General features: G+C 40.6%; 1 protein-coding gene across 3 annotated transcripts in view; it reads right to left on the reverse strand.

The window, feature by feature from the left end:
- The window catches only part of RASGRP3 (RAS guanyl releasing protein 3), an 86656-nt gene that overhangs the window by 21410 nt on the left and 42157 nt on the right, over positions 1–23089 (reverse strand). For all 3 annotated transcript variants that reach the window (XM_078383069.1, XM_072992216.2, XM_072992221.2), the window contains 4 exons: positions 21092–21239; positions 18209–18382; positions 17063–17179; positions 16289–16564 (listed from right to left, as the gene is read on the reverse strand). In XM_078383069.1, the coding sequence (XP_078239195.1) occupies positions 16289–16564; positions 17063–17179; positions 18209–18382; positions 21092–21239 (715 nt within the window). The remainder of the gene's footprint in view (positions 1–16288; positions 16565–17062; positions 17180–18208; positions 18383–21091; positions 21240–23089) is intronic.

Consider the following 23089-nt stretch of genomic DNA (forward strand, 5'->3'; position numbering starts at 1 on the left):
TTTAGATATTTACACATGGTGAGAGAAAACAGTTAGAACCTGGAATTTAATAGCACTAATCCAGAACACAAAAGGCATCACAACCTCCGACAAAAGTTTAAGTGAAGTGAGGATGTTTTTTAAAAAATCAACCTAAGAAGAAGAAGTGGGGAGAGCTGCTTAAGCATGCCACTGAGTATTTTCTGGCTTTATGATAACCTTGGAAACTGAATATGACTTGTCAAGGAAAGACTCCATGTTGCAAAGTGATTCCCTTCATCTTGGAAACAGAGTAGAGAGGAGCAAAGTGGGTCTGCAAGGAAGGCTTTTGGCGGCAGAAGTGGAAATGGCTAGGCTTGATCAGGGTTGTGAGTTCTAGAGGAATCTGAACTGTTTACCACATTGTAATCATCCACTTTTAGCTAACTTAAAAGAACTTTCCCTGTTATTTAAATTGTGAACAGCACGGGGGGGGGGGGGGGTTGAAGGGGAAGGAGCAGCAGAAGTGCCCATTTTGAGTATGGAAAAGAGCCCTGATAGTGCCCAAGAACAGGTTTACTATTTCTGGTAGATCTGACAGCCTTGGATACCGGGCCTACCAAGAAAGATAGACCTGAAACCCATTTTTAAAAAATGTGTTTTTCATATAGGCCAAGAAAACAACCTCACCTCAGTTACTGCAGGTGGTTAGGGACAATACTGTATGTTGCTCTCATTGGGGGACATACATTTCAAGAACATAGGAATAGGGCTCTGATCAGCAAGAAATCTGTACCTGGCTTATTTATCCGTTGTTCCCCAATGGATAGATCTGGTGTCCAGAATATGTTTTTCTACCCACAGGTTCCCTAATATACCTCACTGCACGTAATGGCTCCTGAGCCTGGTTAATAATAGGGATGGTACTTACAGTCCACCCTTTAGGTCTGTGTCAAGCCCAGACATGAAAGCTTATAATTCAGAAATCCTCATTAGGACAATAGTTCAGGTGTTACAAAATCCATGCACATTTTTTGAGATCTGCCCACAGCTGTGGGGGAAGAAGGGGAGAGGAAGGAGCTGACTTGATATTGAATGGATGAAGTTTACACAACATAAGTCTTCAAATAAAATGGAGGGGGTTGCTCTTCAACCTACATGCATGAATATAACACAACGCCCTCTGTTTCTTTATAAATTGTACTCAGCTTCACAATCCCCTTTATATCTCCCTATATAAGCCAATAATCCAAGAGAACTGGAGTACATTGCAAGGTTTTCATACACCACTCTTAATTCGCATGAACAAAATATGTATAACAAGGGTAGGCACCACTTTGTAGGGCTGAAATAACCCACAGCCTTTCAGTCTCTTCTTTTTCTTGTTGTTCTGTTCTGTTAAGTCACCTCTGACTTATGGCAACCCTATGAACGAGCAATCTCCAAAATGTACTGTCCCCAACTGCTCTGCTCAGCATTTGTAAACTCGTGCCTGTGGTTCCGTTAACCTTTCCCAGGATTACTGTTTTTTTTCCCCTTAAAGAATCCTGTCTTCTCACAATGTGGCCAAAGCAGCACAACCTCAGTTTCTAAAATGTTGCCTCCAGAAATAGTGCAGCTTGATATTCTTTAGGATCCACTTGTCTGTCTTTCTGGCCATCATGGTACCTGCAAAGCTCTCCACCACCAGCTTTCAAACAAATCATTTTTTTTACCTGTCAGTTTTTTTTAACTGTCCAGATTTTACATCCGTACATAGTAATCAGAAATACGAGAGGGTGGATGATCTTGTTCTTGGTCTCCACTGACACATCCTTACATTCGATGATCTTTTCTAATTCCCTCATTGCTGCCCTTCAGAGTCTCGGTCTTCTTCTGATTTCTTGGCTGCAGACTCCATTCGAATTGATGGTTGAAACAAGGTATACAAAATTTCTATTTCTTCGTTTTTAAACACTAAAGTTGTATCGTTATTCAATTGTCAACTTTTGTCTTCTTAATGTTTAACTGCAGTTCTGCTTTGACACTTTTTTCTTTCACTTTTGCTAAAAATAATTTCAGGCAATTGCTGCTTTCTGCTAGTAAGATGATGTTATCTGCATATCTTAAATGTTGTTTTTCCCACCAATTTTCACTCCTCCTTCATCTGAATCTAGTCTGGCTTGCTGTATGATATGTTCAGCATATAGATTAGGGGATAAAATGCACCCTTGTCTGAGACCTTTTCCTATATGAAACCATTTTATCTCACTATATTCTGCCTTAGAGGTAGATTCTTGTCCACGTTACAAGATATGCACCAGGGCAATCAAGTGCTGAGGCACACACATTTCTTTCAGAACAACCCATGGTTGCACATGGTTTATGCAGTCAAAGGCTTTGCTGTAGTCTATAAATTTCATCTGAAATTTTTTGGTGCTCTCCAGTAGCCAATGGATATGTGCAATATGATCTCAAGTGCCTCTTTCTGCTTGGAATCCAGCTTGAAAATCAGGCATTTTTTCACTTCATATAGAGTAAAAGTCTTTGTTGCAACACCCTGAGCATCACTTTACTCTTATGAGAAATTAAGCAGTAGTCCTGTACTTAGTGCACTCATTGGCATGAATTGTGATGCTGGAGGAGACTCTTGAGAGTCCCCTGGACTGCAAAGAGAACAAAACTATCCATTTTGAAGGAAATCTGTTAATATATACTGTATTTTGAATTGTTAAAAACTGTTAATATATATATATTGAATTGTTTTTATTTTGTATGTTGTGAGCCGCCCAGAGTAGACTATGTCTAGATGGGCGGCATATAAGTGAAATAGAATAAAATAAAATAAAATAAAATAAAATCAACCCAAAGTGCTCACTGGAAGGACAGATTCTGAAGCTGAGGCTCCAATATTTTGGCCATCTCATGAAAAGAGAAAACTCCCTGGAAAAGATCCTGATGTTGGGAAAGTGTGAAGGCAAGAGGAGAAGGGAACGACAGAGGATGAGATGGCTGGACAGTGTCATCGAAGCTACCAACATGAATTCCGGGAGGCAATGGAAGACAGGACGGCCTGGCGTGCTCTGGTCCATGGGGTCACGAAGAGTCGGACACAACTTAAGCCTTTGTTTCTGTTATTTTCACAATATTCTCCATTTTCATTGCTGTAAGGAATTTTTCTTTGCTTGTACTAGTATAAACATTTAAGCTTCTTTTTTTCCTTCTCTACTACCTGCTATATTCACAGTAATCCACAGCCTCCAAGTATTTGTGGTAAATATAATCTGTCCACATCACTTCTGGATGTAGCCCTTGATGCCTATTCATTAGTTTCTGTGTTTTTTGATTCAATTCTTCTAATTCATTTTGGGTCCAATCTGTCATTCCAGCTGGGTATCTAACTACCGGAACTGCCCATGTATTTATAGCTTTGATTGTGTTTCCACTATTTAAATTTTATTTTAAGATGTTCCACAGTCTTTTGATATATTCCCTTTCTGTCAGTTCTTTGACTTTTGTGTGCAGGATGTTATCTGCTTCTAGTGTTCCAAAGTATTTATACTTTTTATCACTTGATGGTGATTTTATAATATTGCCATTCTTCTTCTTCATCATCATCATCATCATCATCATTAACATCATCATCGAAATAAGACAATATGGTAAAGCAAGGGGGAGACGCCTTCCTTTTTTTGACAGCTGGAGAGATGATAAAATTGGCCCTGGTGCCAATTGGTAAGCCAGGTGCCAGCTATGGAAACTGGTTCCTGAGCTTTAAAACTACCTCACACAAAACTGACAAACCTGGAGAAGCACAGCAGTTCTCTGAGACTGTAACTGCCAGCCTGAGATTTGGCAACACTAGGCTCTACACTGCTAATGATTAAGAAAATAGTTCTCTCTCCTCAAGCCAATTTCATGAATATTTGTTCCAAGATAGTTTTTTTAATGTGGCTGGAAATTTTCTCTCATTTACCACAATATGGATGCCAATTTATCCAGTTAATGTAAGGACAGTTGAAGCCACCTGACTTGGGATTCTGGTTTCCTACTATGCCTACAAGATATATTTAAAAGCAACTTCTTTGAGCTACTTTCAATCTGATGTTCTTTCAAAAGATAGTATTTGTTGTGGTTTCACTTAGCTGTAAAAATCTCTGGGACTTTCCAGATATTTGCATAGTTTCAGAGCTGGTTAGGTACTGTGGCTGTGTAACTCTTGTGGGGAGTTCCAGATGGAGGGTTCATCATGCTAACGAATACAAGAGACTGTGCTGTTGTTCCCTCTTTTTCTCCATAGCAGATTTTCCCAGGCCGAAAAGAAAAGATGGAAGAAGTGGTGGAGAAAGAGACAATTAGGAGAAAAAGACAAGATCACACCCCAAACCCCATAAAATGAAATGAGTAAGGCAGGGTGATGGCTTCATAAAATATCTGCCATTCAGTTCTTCAGCCTTTTTCAGTTCAGAGCTTCTCCCCCTAGGGTGCTTCTAGACAGCCTGAATTTTGAATACAAAGACAAAGACATTTAAACAGCAACAACAGCAATTAAGTCTTGAGTGCCTTTCAGACTAACAGATTTATTCCTGTGTTAGCTTTTATGGAATACAATCACTTTATTAGAGACATGGAGCACAATATTTAGGCCACAGGTTTATACACATCACATATGAAGTTGTAGGGGAGGAGACTAAGAGAGTGACCACATTGACAAATACTTCTGGAAGTGCTCCAGGATTGGGACAGTCAAATTTGCATTATTTCCACTGACTATGTGACTTACAAGTCACATCAATCTGAAGTTTTTCACCCCAATTTCTATCTTTTTTCCCTCTGCCATTGGGGCATCTACTTTTCTAGAATCTAATGTATTTGTATCAGTTCAGAAAATTTTATTTCTTGATCTGATAGGGAGGGATTTGTAGCCGATTCTTCTTAAGCCATTCCAGCTGACTATAGCAGCAGTGAGAGATGCAAAGCAGCATGAAAATATCTGGAATGTCTCACACATTTTCATATTTAAGTGAAATCACAATGAATATTATCTCCCTTCCTAAATCTGATGCCTGGGTTTGTTTTACCCTACCCTACCTGATCCAACCTGACCCAGCCTTACACTTTGTCCCTTTCTTCCTTTCTGTTTTAATGGTTTGCAGCTCTAGTGTTAGGGCAGCTAACCAAAGTGGACAAAAGAGTGAGGAATTGGCAGACAGAGAGAACCAGCTTTTTTTTTTGCATCTCCCCACTAACAGCATGTCCCACAAATCTGTACAGCTAGAGCAGAGCTACCTTAATAAGCTGCAAACCAGGCTTTTGTGCACCAGGTTCCTCCCCTCTCTCTGCTGACCTCTGTGTGGTTGACTGCAGTGAATTTGACCACACAAACCTGACTTCCTGTGTGTAACTTCACAGCAAATCCAGTTGCATTTTTCCTGCTGTGCAGTTGCAGCCTAAATGAAGTGGAATATGGAAGATGACAATAGCATTTTTAACACAGATGATGAAACGGTAACGGTCCTGGATGCTTTGCATTCGTTATTTACTTCACCTATTGTGGAATGTTTATGTAAAGAACATTTTGAAAGTTCATTGCCTATGTTAATAATATTGTCCCTCTGGCAGTTCATTATCTATATTTTATTTCATTTGGTTCCTGTCCCCACAACCATGCACACTTTGGTCGAAATCTTGTTGCTTAGCATAATAAGACTTAAGCAGACTGGACCCATTCAATCAGTGGAACTTACAGACCAAGTCTCCACTGATTTAATGGGTTTACTCTAGTTGTGTGTTACTACTACACTAAACAGAATTTAAGCCTTTGTATATAAACGTATGACCTAAACATTATTTTCCATGTCTTTGAAGGAGTAGATTGTAATCCATGAAAGCTCACAGTGAACTAAATGTCTTAAAGGCATCGCAAGGCTTCTTATTGTTATACATGCTGAAAGAGACTAGTGCATCTATCTTTTGAAAACTGCGGTCAGAAGACATTTTCCAAAAAAAAGAAAAAGCATTCCTACTCAGTTTACACACACACACACACACACACACACACACACACACACACACACACACACACACACACACACACACACACACACACACACACACACACACACTTTTTTTCCCTAGTGAAAAACAGATTACAGTAGTGGGGAAACACAGGATGCTTCCCAGTGGAAGATGTCATGGTGTTGTTCACACACATACTCATGTGTAATTCTATGGAGGAGGCAGGGTGAATGACTGTACAATAAAAGACTTGTCTTGGCAGCACCCATAACAACAGTAGCAACAACAAATAAAGTTCCACCCAATGTCCCATAAGTTGATTTCCTTTCATCCAACCAAATCTCCCCTTTATTTCCTGTTGACAGTCCTAACTCATGTTTGCTCCAGAGGGCTCCCCAATGCTCTGGAAGAGATTTTGGGGCCAAGAGTGCTGAATCTGTTACATCACTGATGTCTGTTCTGTTTGGTGGACAGACATAACTAGATTGGATACAAACCATAACAGATGAACAGTTTGTGGCCTTCCAGACGTTGTTGGTTTGCAGCTCCAATCAACCCTAGCAAGCACAGCCAGTGGTGAGGAAATGCCTGGAAGGCCACCTGATGTTCACTCTTGTCCTATAACAAAAATGGCAACTGTATTTGTTGGTTATACAGTGCCATTACAAGGCAAGCATAACAACACAAAAGTCCCTATTTCAAGTGGAACAAAATAACAAACTATATCAGAGAGGATCAGAAGAGGCAAGAGGTGGCTACTGTGCAGATTCCTTCATCACTGACAACAGCAGCAGCAATAGCTGTTGCTGATCCAAATGGCAAACTAGAACTGTTATGTTCTGTATCAACAGTACAGATTCTTTTGTGCTCAACCTCCTTCCTCTACTTCCATGACAATGGGATGGAAGGCTGCTCTCTGGACAAGTCCACACATTAGCCAAAGTTGTCTGATCCAATTCTGTCTCCATGAGAAGGCCACCAAGGAACTAGCCATCTGCCATCAAATACGTCTAAGTGATTCCAAGTACAGTACACTGTACTACAGGCAGTGTCATTCCTGATTACTTTGTTTTATTTAACTTAGAGAGAAATCTCGGACCTGTACACACTTAGTCTACCCATTTTAATTTACCCCCAAATATATTTTATAGGATTTCAGTCTTAGTAGATTTAATAACTGTTCTTTTGTACAGTGGGGTCTTGACTTGAGAACTTAATCTGTATTGGAAGGCGGTTTTCAAGTCAAAAAGTCTGTAAGTCAAGTCTCCATTGACCTACAGTGCATTGAAAACCGATTAATCCCGTAACAGGCCGTTTTTGGTCCATTTTTTTTTTTTCTGGTCTGTAAGTCAAATCTCAGTCTGCAAGTCAAACCTAAATTTTGCGGCCAGAGAAGTCTGTAACTCAAAAAGTCTGTAAGTCAAGCCGTCTGTAAGTCAAGGGTCCACTGTATTAAGTTCCCATTGTAGTATAAAAATTAAAAACAAATAGAACACAAGTCAAACAAAAATTTAATAAACTTGCAGATGTAACAGCTATTACCTGAAGATAAAAACTTGCAAGGGCGGGGGGGGGGGGGAAGGGAAAGACATCAACAATAATTGTGGCACTGCAAAGACATACCAGCTTGATTAGGTGGAACCTTTTATTGACATAGACCACTTCTTCAGAAACATCAAGTAAAATATTGAAGCAATATTTGTTTTTGGTTATGGAGGTGTGACAGATGGAAACAGAATACAGAAAATTAGACTTGTTTATTAAAACTGGTCATAAACTTCAAATGATAAGCATAAATGGCTGGCTAGTCAGTCTATGAAAGTGTATGACCGGTGTTTATAAAACATGGCCATTTTCTGTCTTCTTGCATTTTCACTGTTCTACTCCATGCGTCTGAAGAAGTGGACTCTACTTGTATGGTCATGAAAGGTCATACTTAAAAAACATTTTAGTCTTAAATCTGCTACAAAACTGCAACACATTAACATGAGTATCGCCTTGAAGAGGAAAAAAGGACCAAACCAAACAATACTTTAAAATACAGATAGGCTTATGCTAGGTTTATGTTTATTTTTTTCTCTTTAGTGCAAGTAAGCCTTGTGGACCTGATCCATATTTATATATGTTCATGGGAATTTACTGCTTTGACTTTCACTGTGGTTCTGATACGGACCTGAGGTCCTAAGCCAATAGTTTACATTGTCAGACAGTGATATATAGTGTCTGCTTCAACCCTAAGCCATATGTATAACATGTCGGGATTCCTGGGTACAGAAAATCTTCATATGTGGGAAAAAAAATAGTCATAAAGCTTTTTGCTTGTTTGTTTGGGTTACTATGTATTGAGTTTTAAGCAATAATTGAGCAGTATATAAACTGAATGAATGAATGAAAAAAGAATGAAAGAATTAATTAATTAATTAATGCAAGTTGATACCTGTGACGTGTGCCATGACGTCATCTGCCTGTCTTGGCTAAGGCTGGAGTTTCCTGGCCTATGGCAGGGCAGGAGGTGGGTCTTAAAGGGGTGGAGTTTGTGTATATAAGGGGTGTGTGCAAAGAGGGAAAAGGTTGTTGTTGGGGAATGAGTGGGAGAGTGAGAGGGTTAGATATAGTTTAGGTTACCTGAGTGTTAAGTAACTAAGAACTGTGCAGGGTTAAGGTCTGAGAAATATAGTTTGATAAGTGATTCTTTTACACAGTGATTTCCTTTTTATTTTTGTAATCAATAAATCATCCTTTTTATTTTAAATCCATACATAGTCTGAAGTGTCAGGTTTATGTGTGGTTGGTGGCAGCGAAGTACTGTGTGTGTGTGAAGGATCGTGGCCTGTCATCTCTAGTGGTGACGTAGGAGGAGGTGGCAGTCGCGACAAAACTGGTGCCAGCGTGTGGGATACGAGTTGCCCAGTAGCCCAGTTGCCCAGAAAAGCCTTGGCTAGTGTGACCAGAGCAAAAGGATTTCAGTTAGGTGCACCTGAAGTGGGGTGTGGGTAACTCTCTAGGATTTGTCTCCAGGGGGGAGCAGATCTAGTAGAGAGGCACCTAAACTTCAGAGTGAGGGAACTGACTTATGAGCTCTAAAAGGTCCATTTTGTGAGGGAGATTGGCCCAAAGTAGGAGGCTGTTGTGACTTGGTCTGAGAGTCCAGAGTTGGGAGAACTCGGAAGGGACAGACAGACCAAGGGCAGCGAAGATTTGGGGTTTCTCTAGTGAACTACAGAACCTGAGAGAAGGTGAAGCTGTGGTGGATTTTGAAGTAGAGCCAAGGGCAGAAAATTAAAGTAGCTCTAAATCTGGCAAGAGGCCCAGTGAAGGGGCAGAAGCCATTAGAGATTACAGTAACAAGCCTAGCCATATCTGTTGGTATACCCTGTTAAAGAGTGTCAGACCTAAAGCACAGCAAGAAGAAAAGTATTTTTAAACAGAGGCGTGGAAATTGACAGGAGCCTTTTGAGTTAGTAAAATGCCTCTCACGCGCAGTCAAATGGCAGAAGTGAGTGAACAAAGAGACCAAGCAATGTCAGACTGGTCTGGGGATGAGTCAAATGGTGAGGGAAGAGTTGCCTCAGTGCAGGGAGAAGCTAATGGTGAACAGTTATCAGACTGAGGAGAATTCAGTTAGCCCAGGCACATGAAGTTCAAATGAGGCAGTTAGAAATAGAAAAGGAGGAAAGAATAGAAAGGGAAAGGTTTGCCCTAGAAAAAGAGAGAATGGAAAGAAAAGAAAGATTGGAGAGAGAGAAGATGGCGTTTGAGTTAAGAAAATTGGAAATGCTGAACCAAAACAACAACAACAACAGAGATTCTGGTACTGAACCAAGCCAGTTATCAAAATCAGATTTGAAGAAATTTCCTACATATAAACAGGGGGATTGTCCTGAAAACTTCCTTAAAATCTTTGAACGAAGTTGTGCTGATTTTTCTGTGAGGGAAACAGAGAAAATGATAATTTTGAGGTCTCTCCTGAGTGGAAAAATGGCTGATGTGTATGCTGATATGCCAGTTGAGCTCAGTAAAGATTATTCAGAGTTCAAAAAAATGGTTTACAATCGATTTGGCATTAATTCAGAACATCTTAGGCTGAAGTTCAGAAAACTTACTAAAAGATCAGATGAATCTTATACCCAACTTGGTTTTAACTTAGAAAAGTGTTTAAATCGGTGGCTTGAACAGGAGAATGTAAAAACTTTTCAGGAATTGAAAAATGTTGTGGGCCTGGAGCAGTTTTATTCCTTACTCCATGGGGAACTTAAATTTTTAGTTCAAGAACGGAAACCAACTGATGTTAGAAACGCTGCTCAAATAGCTGATTTTATTTCTCAAATAAGGGGTCCTAGTTGTTATGAGGGGAGAGGTGTGAGGAAAACATGGGACCCAAAGTTCTCTAAGGAACAAGCACAGAGACAGACTAAAGTTGGCAGCCATTTTAGTGAAAAGCCCTCAGAACAGGGCCAGCACAGTAAACAAGTTTTGGAGGGAAAAGAGAAACTTGAAAGATTTGATGGGAAAAGCTCATGGGGGGAGAGAATCTGATTCATTTGCAAAAAGAAAGGCCACATTGCTGCACAATGTTTTAATACAAGGCAAAATAAAGAAATTCCACCTCAGAAAGTTAATGTAAAAGAAGCAAAGGCTGTATTTTGTGTTCAGAATAAACCTCAAGCTTCTTCCATTGAGAGTTCTGTTGCCATGGAAACCCAGGCAGAGGCAGTTAGGAGCTCTGAATTGGATACATTGAAGGAGCTGCCTCTCGCTGAAGTTGTCCACTGTTATTACATACAGACAAATAGTGCTTTATTGGAATCTGCTGGGGACAGGATAAAAGTTTTTGAAAATGACTATACTGCTTTGAGAGATTCTTGTTCTCAAATTTTCATTTGCCACTCAGACATAGTACCACAAAGTTGTATGATTGCTGACCAGACTCTAACTGTGAAAGGGATTGGGTCAGAACTAGTTTCATTACCAGTAGCTGATTTGAAAATTGAATATCAAGGTTGGAAGGGATTGTGGAGAGTGGGGGTGTCTTCTGAGATTCCTACCCCTTTTCTTATTGGTAATGACTTAACAAAGCATGTCAAGAGTGCCCTGGTGGTAACACGTGCACAATCAGTACAAAGTGAAGCCAGTAATAAGACTGACTCTCAAGAGCCAGAGAAATTTGTACCACAACCTGAGGCATTCTCAGTTGAAATACCTCAGAAAAGCCTCTTTGTCAAGGAACTAACAGCAGACCCCACCTTAAAAGACTGTTTTGGAAAGGTGACTGATAAAGATTTATCACCTGAGTGCCCTGAACGTTTTATTATTAAGGGTGGTTTACTTTATAAAGAAAAACTGAATAATATTTCAAAAGGGGGGCCTGAAGTTAAGAGACAGTTGGTGGGGCCTGAGAAATATCGCCCTATGATTCTGGAAAAGGGACATGCAGACATTTTCTCAGCTCATATGGGGATCAACAAGACCAAACAAAGAATAGCCCAAAACTTTTACTGGCCTGATATGGGTAAACATATTAAGAGTTTCTGTCAAAGATGCCATATTTGTCAGAGACAGGGCTCTAACTGTGATAAAACTAGAGCAAAGCTATGCCCATTACCAGTGATTTCAACTCCTTTTACACGTTTAGGGGTGGATATCATAGGTCCAATGCCCAATGCCACTAAGCGGGGGAACAGATTTATTTTAACTATAGTGGACCATGCAACGAGATATCCAGAAGCGATCCCATTACATAATATAGAGACCCAGACTGTAGCAGAAGCTTTAGTAAATTACATGAGTAGAATGGGTTTTCCTTCTGAGATAATCACAGATTTAGGGACCTCTCATACAACCAAACTTATGGAAAGGTTAGGCAGGGGGGTCGTTCACATCAATGCCCTGAAGCCTTATTACAGAGAGACCAACCATGTGCACTTTGCAATAAAAGCGGCTGATAAGGAGGAACATGGATTGCCCTTCTGGGAAGGGAGGGGCCCACAAAGGTTCAATCCACAAGAGGTGCAGATCAGCCCTACTCTATCCAGAGAACAACAGAATAGTTGTAGAACGCTGGTTACAAAACCTCAAGAAGTGTTCTCAAACAAACCTGGTGTTGACAAGGGAGTGCTACCCAGGAATGACACAGGGAATGCTTCTCAGTCTGTAACACCATACAGAGTAAGAGGTTATTACTTTGATAATATTCGCAGAACGCTAGACGAAATGCTAAACAATCAAATTATTGTACACTCATCTAGCGCTTGGTTAGCCCCTGTAGTTTTAGTAGACAAGCCGGATGGCAGTGTCAGGTTCTGTGTGTACTACAACAAGTTATATTCAGTAACTAAACCTGATGCTTATCCTATGCCTAGGCTTGATGACCTAAGTAAGATGATTGGAGGTTGTAGAGTAGTATCCTTTTTAGGTCTAACCAAAGAGTGTTTGCAAGGAAGAAGTGATCCTAAGGCCCAAGAGAAAAGCGCATTTGGTAGTCCATTTGGCCTGTTTGAGTTCCGGGTCCTCAGTTTTGGCCTGAGAAACTCACCAGCAACATTTCAAAGGCTCATGGACCATACTCTGAAAGGGCTTAGTGACTTCACAGTAGCTTATATCGATGACATAGGGGTCTTTGGCAACACCTGGCAAGATCACCTACATCATCTAGAGTTAGTGCTACAAAGATTGAAAGATGCTGGCTTAACCGTTAAAGCTAGTAAGTGTCAGCTAGGTAACTCAGAGATGAAGTACCTAGGTCACATAGTGGGAGGAGGCCTAATCAAACCTTTAGAGGCCAAGGTAGAAGCAATCCTGAATTGGCCCAGACCTACCACTAAAAAGAAAGTGAGGTCCTTTCTAGGTCTGGCAGGGTATTACAGAAGGTTTATACCCGGTTTCAGTGAGATTGCTGCACCTTTATCAGACCTGACAAAGAAGCAGAGTAGCAACAGCGTTTCCTGGTCGGAAGAGTGTGAGATGGCGTTTGGACGGCTGAAAGATGCTCTAACCAACCATCCAGTGCTGCATGCTCCTGACTTCAACAGAGAGTTCATCATCTACACAGATGCGTCTAATGCCGGTGTGGGAGCGGTACTGTGCCAACAGGACGACAGCGGAGACCAACATCCAGTGGCGTACCTGAGCAAGAAGTTGCTTCCCAGGGAGAAGAATCTTTCTACCATCGAGAAAGAATGTTTGGCGATCATCTTTGCGATCCGGAAGTTGAAGGCTTACGTCTGGGGTCGACATTTTACCTTGTGCACTGATCACTCATCTCTATCGTGGTTACGGACTATGAAATCACAGAACAGTAAACTGATGAGGTGGGCGCTTCTTTTGCAGGACTATGATTTCAAGGTTAAGGTGGTCAGAGGGACTATAAACTGTGTGGCTGACGCCTTATCCAGAAGACCGGAAGACAACATCTGAAGGACTTATGGACTCTGTGTATGGTATATGGCAATGTAAAGTGTTTGGAAAGTTATGTATTGTGTTATGATAAATGTTTTGCATTGCATGTTTTTATTTACCTGTATGGAGGAAGTGTAAGTATATTTGTAGTTGCGTTAGACTGTGTTGATAAATGTAATGATTGATGTTTGTTGCAGTTGTTTTGGGGAAAAAGCACCTTAGCTTTCCCCCACAAAACAACTTATTAAAGGGGGAAGGTATGTGACGTGTGCCATGACGTCACCTGCCTGTCTTGGCTAAGGCTGGAGTTTCCTGGCCTATGGCAGGGCAGGAGGTGGGTCTTAAAGGGGTGGAGTTTGTGTATATAAGGGGTGTGTGCAAAGAGGGAAAAGGTTGTTGTTGGGGAATGAGTGGGAGAGTGAGAGGGTTAGATATAGGTTAGGTTACCTGAGTGTTAAGTAACTAAGAACTGTGCAGGGTTAAGGTCTGAGAAATATAGTTTGATAAGTGATTCTTTTACACAGTGATTTCCTTTTTATTTTTGTAATCAATAAATCATCCTTTTTATTTTAAATCCATACATAGTCTGAAGTGTCAGGTTTATGTGTGGTTGGTGGCAGCGAAGTACTGTGTGTGTGTGAAGGATCGTGGCCTGTCATCTCTAGTGGTGACGTGGGAGGAGGTGGCAGTCGCGACAAAACCATATTAGCGAGTCAGGTGGTAGGGGACGTGGAGGATAGCTTCTAAATTATGTCCTTACACTTCAGGCAGTGTTTGGAAATCTAGCAGGTCTCCAGGTATTTATTTAGTAATTACTCGTACTTCAAATTGTGTCCCAAAATACACCTGCAAACAATACAGCTTTTTAAGCACCGGTGAGATGTATTTGTTATTATGGGTTAATAATTAGGCATCTATATTTAGTATGAATGGAAGCTTATGATAAGTTTTCAAATACTACCTCACATATAAAGTATTGTAATTGTTTCATCTAAAAGTTAAAAGGGTACAGCTAAATAAACAGATAATTAATCTGTATCTGATTAGAAAGGCCCACAACCCTCCTAAGTGCTGCATTCCATAGAAGCTATTGTGGCTTCAAGGAACTCAACCAGATCTATCCAAAGCAGTGAACCAAATGTTGTTGAATAGCAACTGACATCCATCCTATGATAAAGGATGATGGGAGCTATAGACAACACAGGGAGTGCCACAAGTCCAGCCCTCTATTTGGAGCTTAATTCTAATCACAGTACGTGCTAATATGCTTCCCCCAGTGAGTTCTAAGTGGCACTTATGGCTCTCCTCATCCTCCATTTCTCCCCATAGCAGCCCTGTGAAGCAGAGCAAACCAAGACAGCGCAACTGGCCCAAAGTCACACAGTGTCTTTGAACCCATTTTCCCCCCAAGTTCCAGTCTTTGTTCTAACCACTAAACCATGTTGGTTCTCTATCTGTCTCATAACACTAGAAAGTAAATCATTTTCTGAAAACACTTCAAGGTTCTTTATACAGTTCTGTATATTTGGCTTTTATATTATAAGAGGTGGTGGTGGGAAATCCTGAAAATTTGAACAATACTGCTACAGATCAACAGGACCAAAACCTCCTAGAGAAGGTTTTTGCTCTTTGCTACAAAAGAAGACAGGAAATGCTAGGTTCTCTTTCTTGCCAAAGCTTTCTCAAAGTTGAAAGGATCTCTTTCTGCATCTCAGCTCCCTGTACAGAATGAATTACATAGAAATTCAGCAATGTACACGTCAGCATTATGAGGTTGCTGCCAATGCCGAGACTGTTGCAGTGACCTGAATTGAATGCAAACTTTTTTCAGGCTTCCTTCCCCTACAATAGCTTGTTGTTAGTTATTCCACTGCAGCCAAATTTATAATGTGGAAAAACTATCAGTTACAAGGCAGAGTTTTTGTTTTTTAATTGTCCAAATAACAGAATGATAGATTATCAACTGACAGATATAAAACTGGTTCAGCCACGGTGACTGCAGTGGAAACAGGAGTGCAAAAGGCAGTGCTGTTCCTAATCAGAAAGCACAATTTCTATAAAATTGGAAGGCTGCTCTGTTGTTTCTCTAATCCTATTCATTGGCTCAATTCAGATGTCATGGTAAACCAGCATAATTCAGATAGGCAGCTTACACTATTGGAATAAATTGAGTGAGAGAACAGGGGTTTTGAATTCAGTTTAAAGTTGTGTAGTAGTTGCATACACCTACTACACGACTAGTAGTTGCATGTGAAGGCAAGAGGAGATGGGGACAACAGAGGATGAGATGGTTGGACAATGTCATCGAAGTTACCACAATGAATTTGACACAACTCCGGGAGGCAGTGGAAGACAGGAGGGCCTGGCGTGCTCTGGTCCATGGGGTCACGAAGGGTCGGGCACGACTAAATGAACGAAGTAGTTGCATGGATTTTGGGTTGGTGTGCATGTATTCTCTTTTAATCCTTTTTTAAACTGTGCAATATATCCGTTGAAGCGGCTACATGGGCATTTAGAATCATTGCATTTGAGGCTTTATCCTGTACTGCCTGCCCTCATGCTGGCTACCTCTCACAGCCACTCGCTGCTGCTGCTGTGCTGTTACTTAAAATATACCAACATTTATTTCAAAGTGGGATAGTGCTAGAAGGGGATGACAGACAGAAAAACAAAAACAAAAACAGAAATTGGCTCTGCTGTCTATCTCCCTGTCTTCCCATCGTCCAGCAGGATCTGGATCTCTGTATCTGGCTGCTTTGCCAGTGCAACCTTGGTTGACATCATGTGTTTGACAGAAGGAACGGCTGCATAGAGAGTGAGAATTGCTGCACAAATATAGGAACAAATGCCTAATCTTTTGTGCCACTTTCTTGATCTCAAAGGCAATGGCATGAGATGAGGAATAAAACTTCCAAACCTATTTTTTCATGAGACTTACCATTAGCATGTTAATTAAGTCCATATTTGGCTCAAGATGATGAGAAGCAGTCTGTAGAGAAATCAGTTCATTCAAGGTGACAGAAAGCTGTTGCATTTTCACAATGTTGACTTTGTTCTCATTGATCCAGTCTGGAAAGATGACATGAACTGCTATCAGGTCTTTCAAGTGGACTCCTAAGATTGGGATTTTGAAGCCAACACAATCAGCAAAAGCTTTGCGGTAGTTGCAGTAGTTTCCATTGGAGGAGACTAGTTCAGTCATTTCATTCCAGTCCTGCAGACAAGGCACAGAAGAAGCAAGACTCCACAAAAGCATTCATAGAATTGTTTTGATCAACTTCATATGGGTAGAATTTAGAGGAATAACACTGGAGAATTGGGAAGTTAATTGGCTTTGGCTCAAGATCCAACAGTAAGAGTATCTCAGATGCTTTCTTCTTGTACCTTTTTGGTGAAGGGTTATAACTCAGTGATCTGCATGCAAAAAGTCCAAGTTCAATCCAAAGGATTTCCAATTTAAAAATACAGGCTGAATAAGACTTTTGCCTTATAACCTCAGTGAGATGCTACCAAAAAATCACCCAGGACAGATGGACAAATGGCTGATTCAATATAGGACAGCATCACAGGTTGTGTTTGCTTTCAGTCTCCCTTACTCCATTGGAAAGCATAACTTTCTGAAATATTACATTCGCTTTGGGGTATGCTCCTCTACATGAAATTTCCAGAGATGTGAATCCATTGGAGAATAGAAGAACAGATACATTCATACCTTTGTAACCTCTGAAGAAAGGTGAGAATGAGTTTCTTTGAGTCGTGAAATAGAACTATGGCTTAGTCCTCCAATGACAGCCATGAGTGTATTGAAATTTTGAAGATGTCGAAGTTTCTGTGGAAAAATTAGACCTTGTGACTTTTCAGTAAAATAAATCCCACCTGATTGATTATTCAGGCAGACAAATGTGTAATTTAGGAACACAGAATCAAACTAATAACCAGTACAAGTATTATTGATTCTTGTGTAATTACACCTTCTCATCCACAAGGTACCGATGAATGCATCGTGGCCTTTGTGACTATGGCTGATGAGAATTTTATTGAAACAGAAATGTAAAGAGTTGTCTATGAAGTTGAGACATAGTAAAGGAAACTGAAAATCAAATAATGGCAGGAGAGAAAACAATAAATGGACAAGATGAAAATAGTTCTGAAAACTTTATCAGTTTTTTAAAGCTCTTCCCTCCCACTTCAGTCTTAAGCATATCTGTTTGGAAACAGTTCTATTTCTTCCAAGTTTTTTCGTGTGTGTGTGTGTGTGTGTGTGTGTGTGTGTGTGTGTGTGTGTGTGTGTGTGTGTGTGCGTGTGTGTGTGTGTGTGTGTGTATAGAGAGAGAGAAGATAATCATATGGTATACAAACTCAATCTGTGGCATTCTTTGTTTTACATGTATTTTCATTTTTAATTGAAAACCTAAATTGTTTGATAATCAAATTGTTTGATAGTGCAACCTTCTTGCTTTTTGGTGCCCACCATATATGTTGGACTAAGGTTCCCTTTAAGGTGTGCACCTGCATGCATGTGTGAACCTTCACACCCTCCGTGCAGGGCTCCTATTAATCCATGCACCTGCAGTGATTGTTTTCAGCCCCTTTGGTTCCGGTTGTGATGGAACACTGAGAGATGGGGTGGCATTGAGTGCACTCTGGGCCAGCATCACACATGAGAGGGGCAGAGCCCTGCCCAGTGGGGCTGAATATTAGAGGGAATGTTGTGTTGGACTAATCAGTAAATGTCTGCCCTTCCCTTATCCCCATTCATGATGTAACATGAGCCTACAAAGTACAGTACAAGAACAAAGTTAGGGTCTTTATCTCCCTGTATTCTATTGTACTCAAGGAGACTCTGAAGCAGAATTACCTGTGCAACATTGATGAACTTTGTAATGACCTCTGCCCTTTGCTGAGGAGTTGGTTTGCTAAGGATCATCAACTGGACCCATTTAGAGACGCCATTAAACAAAGCAATAGATCGTTCTAGAGTTGGGTTATTCTCAAGGCAACCATGGATCACATAACTTTGATAATCTGTAAACTAGACAAGGATAATAGTCTTGTTATATGGATTTCCCTCCAAAATATCAGATGAATGCATATACCAGACCATACGATACACAAACCCAGCTTCATAATACACACTGCAGTCCTTTATCAATATGCAGCATACAGTTAACCTGATTTAAAATTACTAATGCACATTATAGAAACAAATTTCAAGGATATTTTGTTCATCATATTGTTTACAATCTTTTTGTTCTTTATCAGATAGTTTGTAAACTTTTTATTCTAACACTGTCAAGTGATTTACAATTGGTTGTTGTGGGTTTTTCAGGTTCTTTGGCCATGTTCTGAAGGTTGTTATTCCTAACGTTTTGCCAGTCTCTGTGGCCGGCATCTTCAGAGGACAGGAATAGCATGCTGTGCTGTGGTGCAGTTGGTTGGAGAGTTGAGTATTTATAGCTGTTGGTTCAGCTTTTGTCGTGTTGAGGAGATGGGTGATAATGGTGATCAGTGTGTTTTTGTTGTGGGTCTATTGTTGTGATAAGGAGGGGAGATTTGAAATAGACGGTCAGCAAAAGACACCACTTCAGGAGTATACTGGATACCTTGCAGTTGTGGCCAGGTATATATTGGAACCAAAAAACGAAGCATCCACACCAGAATCAAGGAACATGAGAGACACTGCAGACTAAAACAACCAGAAAAATCAGCAGTAGCTGAAGAAGCCCTAAAACAAGCTGGACATGAAATTATATTTCAAAATACTGAAATACTGGACAACACCAGCAATCATTTTGTTAGACTGCACAGGGAAGCCATTGAAATCCACATACATCAGCAGAGTTTCAACAAAAAAGAAGAAAGTTTAAAACTGAATAAAGCTTGGCTCCCAGCACTGAAAAATACAGCCTGCAAAAGGTCACGAACTCTACCCAGCCACAAGGACTGGTGATCACTACACACAAAAGACCAGCTAACGACACCTATCAAGCACAGTGACAGATAATCTCTCCTCATCACAACAATAGACCCACAACAAAAACACACTGATCACCATTATCACTCATCTCCTGAATAGAACAAAAGCTGAACCCACAGCTATAAATACTCAACTCTCCAACCAACTGCACCAGAGCACAGCGTGCTACTCCTGTCCTCTGAAGATGCTGGCCACAGAGACTGGCAAAACGTTAGGAAGAACAACCTTCAGAACACGGCCAAAGAGCCCGAAAAAACCACAACAATCATTAGATCCCAGCCGTGAAAGCCTTCGCGAATGCTTTACAATTCTTACTTCATAAGAATGTTTAACTGCAAAAAGATTGTGTATCCTTACAAGGAACCTGCATTGTTTGTCAGAATGTTTCCCAAGCAACTGGCTGGGAAAACCAGCCCTTCTTCGAAATCACCCAGCAGTCTGTGTACATCTAACCAAGCAGTGCTTCCAGTGTTAAGGTTTTATGATTTTGTTCCTGGTTCCTCCTTTTATAAGACATACTGTTCTTTTCTGAATCTTTTCCTTTTCTGTATTCACCACTAACCTTCAGAGCACACCATTCACAGGCCTGGCACTGTCGAGGTATATTAGACTACAACTCCATCATGCAAACCCAACATGCCGACTGGTTGGCAGCACAGTTGTGCTGGCTGATGATGATGGCAGGTGGAGTTTGATAACGGACTTTAAACTGTTTGGGAATGGCCTTCTAACCCTTCCCAGATTGATGGGCAGAAACAATTACTTCTCTATGACCATTGCTGATGTGTTTCCTCATTGGCATTGTCTTAACACACATCTGAATGCTCCAAGCCAGCAAACTGCTAACACTCTGTTTTTTAAAGAGGTGGTTACACTTGCTGGTGATCAATTAAGGGCATTTTGTTAGCACCACCTGGCTGCTACTTAGCCTCTTAATTCCTATGAAAGCAGTAAGGGTGTACTTAGTTTTTCAGATATGGCCTCTCTGTTTTGGCTTTATTTTGTTAAATCAGTCATGTCATGGTGTAATATGTCATGTGTTGTTATTCATTTGAGGTTGTATTAACCTAATTTTCAGACCTGCTAAGTACCAGATGATTCTTATTATGTTCTGGTATGTAACACCATAGAATTTAAAGCGGGTGCACTTTCTCTTCCACTTGACAATTTGTGTGATGTGCAGGATTATTTAATTTCATCTCTCTCTCTCTCTTTTTTGAATTTTCCCCCATTTAGGGTCAGTAGATGATGCTGGCTTCTATTACTCTCTCTCTCTCTCTCTCTCTCTCTCTCTCTCTCTCTCTCTCTGTGTGTGTAAAATCCTTGTTCAGTGCATCTCTGACAAGTTTTTCCCCTCCCCTCCCCTCCCAACCTGAAACAGTGCAAGCCTCGCTGTAACCTTTCCTCACTGGGGAGTCACTCTGGCTCCCTAATCAATTTAGCCCTTGACATCTCGGTTTGCTTTCTCTCTCCCTGCCAAATCTCATCTCAATGCTCTTCACTCACTTGCTCACATATAAGCTGTCAAGCAGGTATCGCAGAACCCATGCTTGTAGAAAAATTGCTAATTTCACAGAGTGTCACTAGCTATCAAGAAACAGTCTAATAGACTCAAATGAAGGCAAAAAGCAATAAGGTTGCATGCATAAACCAGCACTGATATTTAATGTTACATTCAGTGGAATGTGGCATCAGGCAGCCAGATTCGTAGATATGGGCAATATTCAAAATTTTAAGTGGCATATGAAATAGTAAATTTCTTACAGAGATTCTTCTGAAAGATTTATGCTCCAAGAAAGTAAGATGCTCAGCAAGCTCTATGGGTTCCAGGTGATCAAATAGTAGGCAAGCTTTTCCCTTCTTGGAGGTTTTTTTCCTTTGTGTTACTCTTCTCATCCAGTCATAAGAGGGTCTGTGAAAAGAGTGAAGGAACTGTTTTCATGGTCTGGTGTCCAACAGTACAGTAATTTATTTATTAATTTAACTTATATGCCGCCCACACTACCCAAAGATCTCTGGGTGGCACTAATGGAACTAGAAACCACAAATTGTTTTGCCAATGTTTATAAGAAAAGAAACTTTCGTTTTTACACTGATCTCTTTTAGTTCAACATCCTCTTGCAAGGCAAGAGCCCATATTCACTGCTCTCGTCCAAAGATAAATCTGCTTCAAACCGATCCAAGTATAACGATATAAACAGAGCACTTTTGCATTTGATGAAGGAAGGGGGTCACCTAGTCCAGCGTCTTTGCTTCCAGCTGTGGACAGCCAGATGCTTCTCAGAAAGGCAATAGCCCTGCTTTCATCATTTGTCCTCAGAAATTGTATTCAGAGGTATATTACCTTTGAAGCAGGAGATTTTGCTTAATTACCATTGCTAACAGCTATTAATACACCTTTACTTCAGAATAAACCATGTTTGTCTCACAGCATTTGTACAAACCTATAATCACAGAAAGTGTAACTTGACTTTTCTCCAGCCTGGTGCTATCCAGATTACCAATAGCCACCTCACTCAGAGAAATGGGAGTTGTAGTTACACAAACCTGAAGAGCATGAAGTGTGTGTGTGGGGGGACTAATGCTCCTGTTCTTCCTTCTCCCTCTGCCCCTCAGCATCATGAGATGTTTGGCTACTGGGTATTGCTATAGCTACTCTGATTTACATGTGGCAGCTCTAATTAATGATGCTGTCTTCCATCTAAATCATTTAGTAAGCGTTTGCCTGAAACCCTGTTGCCTAAATTATGCCAAGAAGGATAATGATGCCATAAACAGAGAGAGATCTTCAATAATTAAATTCATTTCTACAAATCCATGATAAAATTGATTATTTGGAAGACAGATAAACTAGGAAAAAGCCTCTGCTGGTGCCATCATCCTTCTTCCACAGGCACAACTTACGCAAAAAGATTTGGACCATGAAGTAGTAGGTTATTACTGCTCGTAAAAATATTAAGTTGCTCCAGGATGAATTGACAAGAGACACTTTTCAGGCTTATGAAAACAGGAGATGATGCATAGAGTAAACTGAACATAGGAGAAGACTGTTCAACCATCCAAATGTGGAGGAATTCATTCTGCGCTTTTATATGGAGCAATGGAAGAACCCTAAGGCACTGGTCTTCAGCTGGAGAGTCACAAGCTATGCATGGATTACATTCCAACCTCAAGAGTGTTGCATAAAACCAGTGCTTTCATTCTATTGCCTACATCTCTAAAAGACAGTAGAAGAAAGAAAGGATGTGATCAGATGGGCATTTGTGATGGCGTTTGGTCCGCTGCAGGGACAGGCTGGTTCATTCCATTTTCCTGCAATCAGATGATGTAATTGCTGGTGTGAACCAGTCCAGCCCCAGAGCGTTCCTTCCTGCTCCTTTCCAGATCCCTGTCAGGGGCTTTTTGTGTGTTGGAGGGTAGGATAATCCATTTTGGTTTGTTTCCAGTGAATGCAATTGCTGCGATCGACCAAAGTGAGCTTACTTCTTTAACTTCCCAGCTGGCTTCAACATCCGCATATCATTAGTGGATTAAACAGGCAGCTTCATCTCTTAATGATATGGGAAAACTGGGGAATTAAATAGGGAAATTACAAATTTCCCACCTGTGCTTCTCCATGGAACAGAGGGAGGAAACAATATATATATATTAACTGATTAGGGCAGCACTGCTGGGCTGCACTACTTAGAAATAATGGTTGAAGTGTTCCTCCCAGAAGTGTAAGGAGACAGGAGAGGGCAATGACAAAGATCTTTTTCTTGT

Source organism: Pogona vitticeps, chromosome 1 (assembly GCF_051106095.1).
Source record: "Pogona vitticeps strain Pit_001003342236 chromosome 1, PviZW2.1, whole genome shotgun sequence".
Lineage (NCBI taxonomy): Eukaryota > Metazoa > Chordata > Lepidosauria > Squamata > Agamidae > Pogona > Pogona vitticeps.